At 45.7% G+C, this 9,305-nt stretch overlaps 1 protein-coding gene across 1 annotated transcript; it reads right to left on the reverse strand.

The window, feature by feature from the left end:
• Positions 1-61: 61 nt before the first annotated feature.
• VPS11 (VPS11 core subunit of CORVET and HOPS complexes) lies at positions 62-9,304 on the reverse strand. The gene is made up of 16 exons (XM_083808246.1): positions 9,110-9,304; positions 8,583-8,727; positions 8,300-8,435; positions 7,573-7,736; positions 7,225-7,472; positions 6,590-6,791; positions 6,149-6,300; positions 4,937-5,123; positions 4,445-4,588; positions 3,774-3,962; positions 3,293-3,454; positions 2,679-2,818; positions 2,169-2,371; positions 1,485-1,656; positions 1,151-1,373; positions 62-329 (listed from the first exon to the last, which is right to left on the reverse strand). Exons 1-16 carry the CDS (start codon positions 9,265-9,267, stop codon positions 165-167), a joined length of 2,790 nt encoding a protein of 929 aa, XP_083664372.1. The 5' UTR covers positions 9,268-9,304; the 3' UTR covers positions 62-164.
• Between the last annotated feature and the right edge of the window lies 1 nt (position 9,305).

Raw genomic sequence — 9,305 nt, forward strand, 5'->3', positions numbered from 1 at the left:
GCGGCGCGGTGCCGGCAGCCCCGTTTATCGCGGCGCGGTGCGGGCAGCCCCGTTTACTGCGTTGCGGTGCCAGACAGCCCCGTTTATTGTGGCACGGACAGCCGGGCGCCGCGCACGCCTGCGTCCTCCCCCCACAGTCCGGCAGGGCGCACGCCGCCACACCGTTAGGTGCCGCGCCTGGTGTGCAGGAGCAGCTCCCGCTGCAGGCCGGCCTCGAGAGTCGTGGGTGGCTTCCCCGGTGGCAGGTCCGTGATGAGGGTGAGCTTGTTGAAGACACCTCGCCCGAAGTAGTCGGCAACGACAGAGAAGCCATCATTGGAACACTTGAGCTGCAGGACACAAAGCAGTACCATCAGGGGCAGGCTAGAGACTGTCACCTCCAGAGCATTTCCTTTCATTCCCCTTTACTTACATCCCCTGCATTAGAGACAGCAGCTCAAGTCACTCCCTTGCCATTCAGTGTAAATGCCATGGCAGCAGCAGCTTCTTAGCCTTCTGTTACAGTTTCTGCCACTGGGGTAGTTTATCTTAAGTATGAAAGCTTCTGCATTGGCTACGCTAGTATCCAAATGTGCTAACGCGTTCCAGCTAGTATCCCATTCTCAGCTTACCTCCTTAATTTTTTGGAAACATTTATGTAGAAGCATTATTTCTGGTACACTGTCCTATCCCACTCTGATTTCAGAACTTTCCTTCCTCCTTAGTTCGTGCTAGGCAACTTGTTGATCAGCTGTCCAATGGACAGATCTAGATCCATTTCAGGATGAAGTGACAATAGTTCCTCTTCCACCTTTGCAAAACATCAAGGAATCTCCATACCCTATACCAGTCACTCCAGCTCCTAAGGCCTCAGGATCCTCAGTCAACATAACCATGTTTACAAAATATCTTCAGCCTTACCCTTCTCCACCAGCACCTGGGGGATCTGCAAAGCAATCTACTTTAAAAAAAACTGGAACGACATTGGAATAGGCTGCCTAGGGAAGTGGCTGAGTCACCATCCCTGGAGGTCTTTAAAAGACGTCTAGATTTAGAGCTTAGCGATATGGTTTAGTGGAGGACTTGTTAGTGCTAGGTCAGAGGTTGGACTAGGTGATCTTGGAGGTCTCTTCCAACCTAGATGATTCTGTGACATGCAACATTACCCTACCTGATGCTGAAACTGATCGTGCAGATCCCTCTTCTGCTCCTGAGCTCGGATCATATCCATCACTTTGCGGTTTTCAGGCATGCAAGTAGGACATTCTGAGTCACTGTCAGAGTAGCTTTCAAAGCAATGCTGGTGGAAGGAATGACCACACAAGAAGTGGACTGAAGGAAGCTCCAGGGCACTGGTACAGATACTACACTTGGTCTTCTGAAAGATCTTGGGACTGGAACAGTGACAGAAAGCAGAAGGAAAAACAGAAGAAAAACAAAATGTATTTTTCCTTACTGAAGTAGAACAACAGCTCTACTATAGACAAGACACCACAGTCCTGCACCTTGCTTTTAGCTCTTCAATCTCCTGGCGGATCCTTGTGGTTTCTTCTCTGTATTTTAGAATTCTTTGCTCATCCTGCTCGATCTGGCAGCTCTGCTTCTGCAGCTTGTTGACAAGATAATCCTTAATCACAGACAGCGTGGCTGTGGAGTTGTGAGCCAGTGTCTGCACAACTGAGGATAACCAAGATGTTAGTTTAAACACAAGCAAAGAAACTGCAGTTACACTGGTCCTACCTGGACAGACCACTTTCCTTTAAAAGGCTACTTACAGGCAAAGACAATCAGAAATCTCATTTAAAGACTAAGTTTCAGCTTGCACTCTGGAGGGCTCCTGCTTCCACAAAGAGATGACTGGGATCATGTTTAGACAACACAGACCAAAGGGGCAAAGCAACGATCTCGTGGACTGGATTCTGTTTCAACTTCTCTACCAATCCACAGCAGGAGTTTAGGCAAGCCCTTCACCTTCCAACACTGACAGAACAGAAATAATTCACAGACATCCCAGTGACCGATACCACAGATCTTCTGCTCTGATTAGGGAGCTACCACTGGCATTACGTTTTCCTATAGAGCAGGTCATTGTTTCAAATGGTGGGCTCAAACTTCATTGATACCTCTCTCAAATTTCTAGTCTACAGAGTGCTATAAAAAATGGTTTAAGTGCCACATGTCATTATTACCAAGCAGTGGAGGCATAAGGTTCTTGTTCTCTATGTGTTTCAGTACCGCAGCAATATACTCCTTGCAGTCCTCCTCTTTCCGTGCAAAATAGCCGAGAGCCTGTTCCCAGAGACATGCCTCTTGGTCTCCATACAACTCACACACCTCAATCACCTTCTTGTACTGCTCATTCTGCATGTGGTAGTGCATGATCTGTTGGAAACTACAGAAAAGAGCAACACATCAACAAGAAGAATCTACTTCTCTTTTTGAGAGGTTATAGGAATCCCAGGTTTTCATGCAGCCATACAATCCCCAAACATTCCCACAGAACCAAAGACTGGTCTGTCATCCATTCTCTACGTCACTGCCCTGCTCCAACAGTAGGATATTTTCAGCTGAGCTATTATCTGTACAGTTCCTGTCCTGAGATACTCAAGGGGTCCTTACCATTGTAGGGCAGAGACACAGCTCAGAAATCCCTGGAGTGGAGCAAGCAATAGTACTCTAGGGAGAAAAGCAACACTCACAGTTTGCCCTGTTCATAGAGGTAGAGGACACCATCCTTGAAATTGTGCATCTGACATAAGACCAAGGCTTTATCGAAGACTGTTTTGAACCTTCCACTCTTCAGGAGAGTGAGTGCTTCATTGTGCAGCTTTTCCTTGATCTACAGGAAACAGAAATGAGAGGTAGATGGGAAGCAACAAGCACTCAAATATTTTGCATTAAAATCTGACAAACAGTTGCAGCTTTCTAAAGAGGAGCCAAGTTCTTCTGTTTGCCCTATACCCCTTTTAAGCAGAGAAGACCATTTCTTTCATCCAAACAGCAAGCATCCCCAGAGATGAGAGCAAGCACATATAGCTGGTTTTGTGGGAGAGGCATCTGCCCACAGAAATTGTATTGTCTGGAATCTGTACTTCACTGAGACTCATACAAAACAAACTCAGCCTCACTGAAACGAGTACTCTCTAAGCTGGCGGGTTGCTTTCTCATTTATTTGTCATTTGTCCAGTATAGCATATGAACTGTCTCACGTTAACACTGCCCATCTGGAAAGGTTATGGGCTGGCAGGAATGCAAATAGAATTCCTAGGCACCAAAGCTCCCTCTCAAAATACAAAGCTGGAGAAACTCAAACCTGCTTATCTTGTTCATGGGCCCAGTTCTGGAGTCGAAGTTCCAATAAAGTGTCATAGACACCCTGTGGAGAGTCAGACTGCACCTCAGTCATGTGCTCCAGAAAAGCTTTCAGTTCTCGGGAGTTGTTTGCAAAGACCGGAATGAACTCCTCAGAATTAGCCTGTAAAACAGGAAGGAAAGGAAAGAGTAAACCACCCAGCACAATCACAGACAGACAGGTGCTTCTTCTCTAACGTTTGGAGGGCTTGTTCCTACGATCTGTGACACAACAGATACCGTACAGTACTGGATGCCAATTACTGCAGTAATCAGTTCTGTGCAATAGCTTTAGGCAGTTGTTCGCGTACTACCAGTACACCCGGATGTGGCCTCTCATTACGTCTAAAGTGTCGGGCCTGCGCTGCAAGGCACGCAGGAGTGCTCATTTGCTGCAAAGTTACTACTCCAGAACAACAACTGTCAGTCCAAGCAAACCATACCTTTTTTCCTTCCAGCAGCCCAAGGCCTTCGTTGTCTCCTGATGGCTGGTAATCAGTGCAAAGGATCTTCAATAGTTCTGTGGTCTCATTAGGGACATGGTGCATCAGGATTTTACCATACCGCTTCATGTTACTCTCTGCCTGATCAAACGGCAGTTTTCCAATGTAGTGTAAAGCCTCTTGGTAGTTCTGTGAAGGCAGCCAGCAAGGGTCATATCACGTTGGCTTCTGTTCTCCACATCAACATCAGCACAGACAGTATTGAAGACATGCTGAAAGTATGCCAGGAACACCATTTGCTCTGAATTATCATCTAGTTTCACTATTCCTGCTTGGTCTCCTCCTAAGTGAGGAAGGCTGGCTGTGGCCCCGGGAAAGAGAGATTTAAATCCATCTGCCACTAACAAACCTCCCTTCTCTAAAGGTCACTGTAAAAAGCCACATACCAAAACAGAACAAAGAAGCCCCTCTAATTTCCAACCCAAGTCTACCGCACAAGCCAGAAGCAGAAAGCCAGCACACAAGCAACAGCGGGCATTGGTACTGCCTGAACAGTCCTGTCTGCACAGTAGCCACAGGGAAGAGGCTAGTGAAATGAGATTCCCTCCAACACAGGAGGCTAGAGAAGCAATACTCACACCAGCAAGAACATGAGAGCAGTAACATCTTACCTTGATGTCCTCCAGCTGGATTTTGAGGTACCACTCGTGATGGGCATGCTTCTCTGCCAAGTACACAGCATGGGAGTAGTAACCTGCTTGACGAAGCACTTTGATTGCTGTTTCCACATCAAAGCGGACCTCGCTCTCGCTAGTCTACAAGAACAGAAGCAGAAAGACTGTGGACTAAGCAGTAATCATTTGCTTAAAAGGAGAAATGCCAGAGCACTGACAACTTAGTATCTCTCATGCAAGGGAAAGATCATGTGTTGAGAAGAAAGTCTAGCCACCTCTCGGTAGGTAGCTAGTCACACTGGTGAAAGCCATCACAATTCAAACTGGAACAGCAAGCCAGCCAAACTGAGAATGTTGTGTCTCTCTCTCTCTCTCTCACAACAGCCCCACAGGAGCCAATTTATAGTTAGCACTACTCCTTTTTAATTGTCATGTTTTAATTGTAACTTAAGAATTTTGTGTTATTTCGTTATCACCTTCCCCCATTACCTTAATGAACTCCTCCAGTTTGGAGCTGTCTTTGAGTTTGGTATAGCAATTCAGCAGAAGCGTAGTATGGTCTGCATTGGCCAGAGACTGCAAGTGAAGAGTCTGCAGATAAGCAGTGAGGTTGTGGATGCGCTGAGCATCTAGAAATTTCCGAATAACATAAGATGGTTCCAACTTCCCTATTGTTCTGGAAGGGGAAGAATCACGTCACAGCGGGCCATGTAACCAGGGAGTCAAAAAAAAAAAAAAAACAAATTAATAATGGCGCACAGAGAACTTCAGCAGGCACCAACCCATGTGGGACCATTCAGCTACATATAGAAAGTAACAACTAGTTATGCTGTAAGACCACCTATCCACACACACAGTGAAACAAACAGCCACCTACAAAGGCTGCAATTGCAATGACGGTGGCAGCACATAAGGACTTAATGCTCCTTTAAAGGAAGCAGTGAGAAGATGGGCTACACTCTGGCCACAGCTAATTGGGAATCCCAAAAAAGGGAATGAAAGACACATTTTCCTTTCTTGCAGTCACAAAACTCAAAGTCTTATTTAAATACTTATGCCCACATGCAGCAGTTTAGCCACAGTTAGCCTGATTTTATTGCAAATTTGCATTAAGTATATATACTAACACTTGACAGGTGTCAGGACTCCAAAGTTTCAGTTCTACATGTATGTGGCACAAAACAGTTTTTAATAAGCCCCAAAACAGATCACTCTAAGTTTTATAAAATCTGAGATGCGCTAAAGCCAACATTAATCTGACCATTTTCCAGGAAGACTGCTATATCTGGTCAAGTCACATTGTCCACCTTACCCAATATCTCCACACTGACAGCGGTTTTTATATTTAAGTGACACTCTACAATTTCACAATATCCTTTTGCTTACAGGACAGTCTGCACGGCATATGACATTCTAAACAAAAGCAACCCTTTGTTTACAATGACATTATCAGAGCCCACTCTGTCGTAATGCACCTTCCTAATTCACTTAAAATATGATCAATGAGGAGAAGTTTACCCTTTCACATTCAGAGTGATTTTCAAGCAATTTTCCGAGACACTTAATCTGACACTTTTCTCTCTATTGGTAGAATTTTTCACAAGTCATGCCTTTTTTCCTCCCTTGGCTGAAACAGAAATCAAGGCCTATATAGCTCCCATCTGTACCACACTGCTCTTGCTCTGTACTACCCCTGCTTACCGAATATACTGCTGGATGGCTCCATCATGGTTCCCCTTGTTGTACAGATGATCGCCATACTGACGGAAGATCTCTGACAAGCCATCGCTGTCCAAGTGGTGACTCTTGGCTAGGTTAATGGCCATTTCAAATAAGTTCTTTCTGAATAGCATCTGTTAAATACAGAGTAAGAGCAGTATGAGGGCAATATCACCTCCTTAAACAAGATTTAAACACGCCCAGAAAACTAATTGTTTCTTTTTGGTGCTGTACCTGTATGTAAACTCAGGCTTTTAAATACTAAATGCTCTGCAACACAGGTTATGCTGGAAAGCTATAAGGTCACTTACTCACTCACTTCAACACTAACTCACTCACTTCGATAGTCCAATTTTTCAACCTGTGGAGCCAGTACAATCTTGCAGACATAAGGCAGACTAGCAACGAAACAGATTTACATGCCTCAAGTTTGGTTTGTGTATCCTTCTCCTGCAGTACATGGATCTTCCCATCTCTGGTCAGTACATACAAAGAACCCCACTCTGCTAAAACATCTACTATGTCGTCGAAGATCGAGCTGTATGCAATGAACTTGTTGCACAAGTCATAAATATTCAGGACTTGTTTATCTGAATTCTGTGCCTCACTCCCAGCAAACTCAGACCTGGAGAGCAGAATAAAGTTTTAGAAAACAAGAAGCAACCTGAATTCTTTTGATACCTTCACAAACGCAAGATGCTCAGAGGGCAAGACAAACGAGGTTCATTTGGACAATTAAACTAAGCAGATGCATAGGCAAGACACCACATATTTATGCACAAGTGCCATCTGTGTGTGTTGGACTGAGAAATTCATATGGGTGGAAAGAAATCCCCCTTGTTCAGCATGCTTGACTGTGCTACTCTAACAACCAAATTGGTATATGGGTCTGGATTAATTTTAGCAGCCTCTGACAAAGTTACAATCAGCCCCTACAGTGATGCTTCATAAAGAAGAAGGAAAAAAAAAAAAAGAGGGAAAGCAGGAAACTGCAATAGCAGATGATAAAAAAAAATAAAAAGTAATAATAAAATCTCATCTGTTCCAAGGACCCCTACTTTGGAGAAGTCTTCCGGTCCTTGGAGACAATGATGAGGTACCCCCGATACCAGTGAACAATCAACTTTTGTCCCTCGAAGGCAAAGCAAGGGCCCCGTTCGTCTGGCTGATAAAGGTACACACATTCATTTCCTGCTACAATGAACTGCAGATCCTGTGAGGGGTCACTGAGAGAAGAACAGCGCAATCCACAACCATGAGTGTCCAGCTCCAGATGAGGATAGTCTTTCACTGAAAGCAGGTAAGACTAGAGAGGAAACACGAGGTTTTAGAGTTCACCTGAACTAGACTCTGAAGCCAACAGAATTTGCAAGTCAGATTCTCTTTTTTTCCAATTAATTTCCCACCTGGATGTTCTCTGTGGTCACCACAAACAGATGTGTTGTTTTGCCAGACTGTCGGAAAGCAAGACCAGTAACTGGATAACTGCCCTCATGCAGGATCTGGGTTTTACTATGCCGGTCTCGGGTGATGTCTCCTTTTGTAAGTACAACACTCCCATCTGCAAAACCTGATGAAGAGGACAGATCAAACTGTTTACTCGTGTGGCACACTTGAAATATTATCCAGTGCAAGTTAGGGCAGCTGCAGTCAGTGACACCTTGCTTGCCAGCAAGGTATCAAGTAATGGGATTGCTGCAAGTTCTCACTTCAAGAAGTACGCACCAATCTATCTCCAATTACTCCTGTTAAATTTCACAGCTGCCACCTGACCATATGCAATGCCACTGTTCCACAAGGCTCAATGCGTGTCCCCCATCACAAACTCCACTTGCAGGTTATTTTTGTTTGGGTCTTTCTGTATTTTGTTTTGAGAAGACCAACTTCATCCTCCAATTTTAACTACCGTTTTAATTCATTTGTTTATTCAAAACATACCATACATTAAAAAACCTAGACGGAGGTTTCCTACTAGTGAGTAAAACATTCAGTTTTCACAGTTTGCAAGCTGTTCTAAGGCGGAAGGCCACAACACATAAGAAAAGGCTTCTGATTTCAGTGCAGAGACCAACACACAGAAAGAGCTTGCAGTCTTGCAACATTACTGCTTTTACTCTGTTCAGCTTTACTTACCAATAGCCATGAAATTAAGATTCTCGTGGACAGTTAGGCAAGACACAACCGTGGGCTTGTTACCCGGTATTGCCGGAAAAATTCGTGTGCAAAGAGGATTGCCACCATCTCGTTTCTCCAGGTTCCATACTTTAACCTGAAAACAACAGTGGTATAACACAAGCAAAATATGAGGCATTAGAGGCAAACTACTGAAGGTAAGAAGAGTCAATTGAGATAATCACAGTATTCTATGAAAGGTCCATAACACAAAAAAATTTCATCTCTTCGTCACTTGACTTACCAATGGGTTAATACCCTCTTCATCCTCACCAACAGAAACCAAGATACTGTGCTGCTTCAGCTGGTACAGGTGCGTTACTCTTAGTTTGTAAGCCTGGAAACTAGTGAGTTGAAGCGAGCGCGGCAAAAACCAGATCTGACCTTCCATATGTAGATCACAGTTAAGGCAAACAAAGGAAAAAGATAACAACAGTAGAACCCCTACGCCTCCAAGCACGGCAGAATCAAACTCTTACCAGTTCCTTCTCACTGACCTCTCATAAGCCTACAACAAACACTCTTTTTTTTGCAGAAACACCTAAGAGCACAGAAACAAATAACGACGGATTTTGTACAGGCCAGGGGCAGAGAAGTACAGGGAGCTGCCACGTTCCCGAGGCCAGAGGACCACCAAGCCCGCGCAGAAGGGCGCAGGCCTCCGCCCGCGGCGCGGCGCAGCCCGGCCCCCGCCCCGCCGGGCCCCGCTCCACGAAGCCCCCGCAAGGCCGGAGCGCCCAGCACCGCCACCTCTCCTCGCCGCCCCGCAGGATATCCCCGAACACGAGGCTTCCGCGGCCCGAGTCGCAAACCGTGACGCCCGGGGGCAGCGCGAACGACTTCCCGGCAGAGCCCTCCGGCCCCGGCGGCTCCTTCACCACCTCCCTGTCAAAAAAGACGAAGCGACGCCACTGCAGGTACGCCGCCATCTTGGGGACGGGCCCCGCCCCCGCGCTGCTCACGGAGC

The sequence above is a fragment of the Anser anser genome (assembly GCF_964211835.1).
Source record: "Anser anser genome assembly, chromosome: 22".
In the NCBI taxonomy this organism is placed as follows: Eukaryota; Metazoa; Chordata; class Aves; order Anseriformes; family Anatidae; genus Anser; species Anser anser.

What these genes read in the sequence shown, in the direction of transcription:
- VPS11 (XM_083808246.1), bottom strand. Translation starts at nt 9,267, where the DNA reads ATGGCGGCGTACCTGCAGTGGCGTCGCTTCGTCTTTTTTGACAGGGAG. An exon ending in AGCCTCGTGTTCGGGGATAT is followed by an intron (nt 8,728 to 9,109) that starts CCTGCGGGGCGG and finishes TGATCTACATAT; the next exon opens with GGAAGGTCAGATCTGGTTTT. An exon ending in TCCAGCTGGAGGACATCAAG is followed by an intron (nt 3,963 to 4,444) that starts GTAAGATGTTAC and finishes CTGCCTTCACAG; the next exon opens with AACTACCAAGAGGCTTTACA.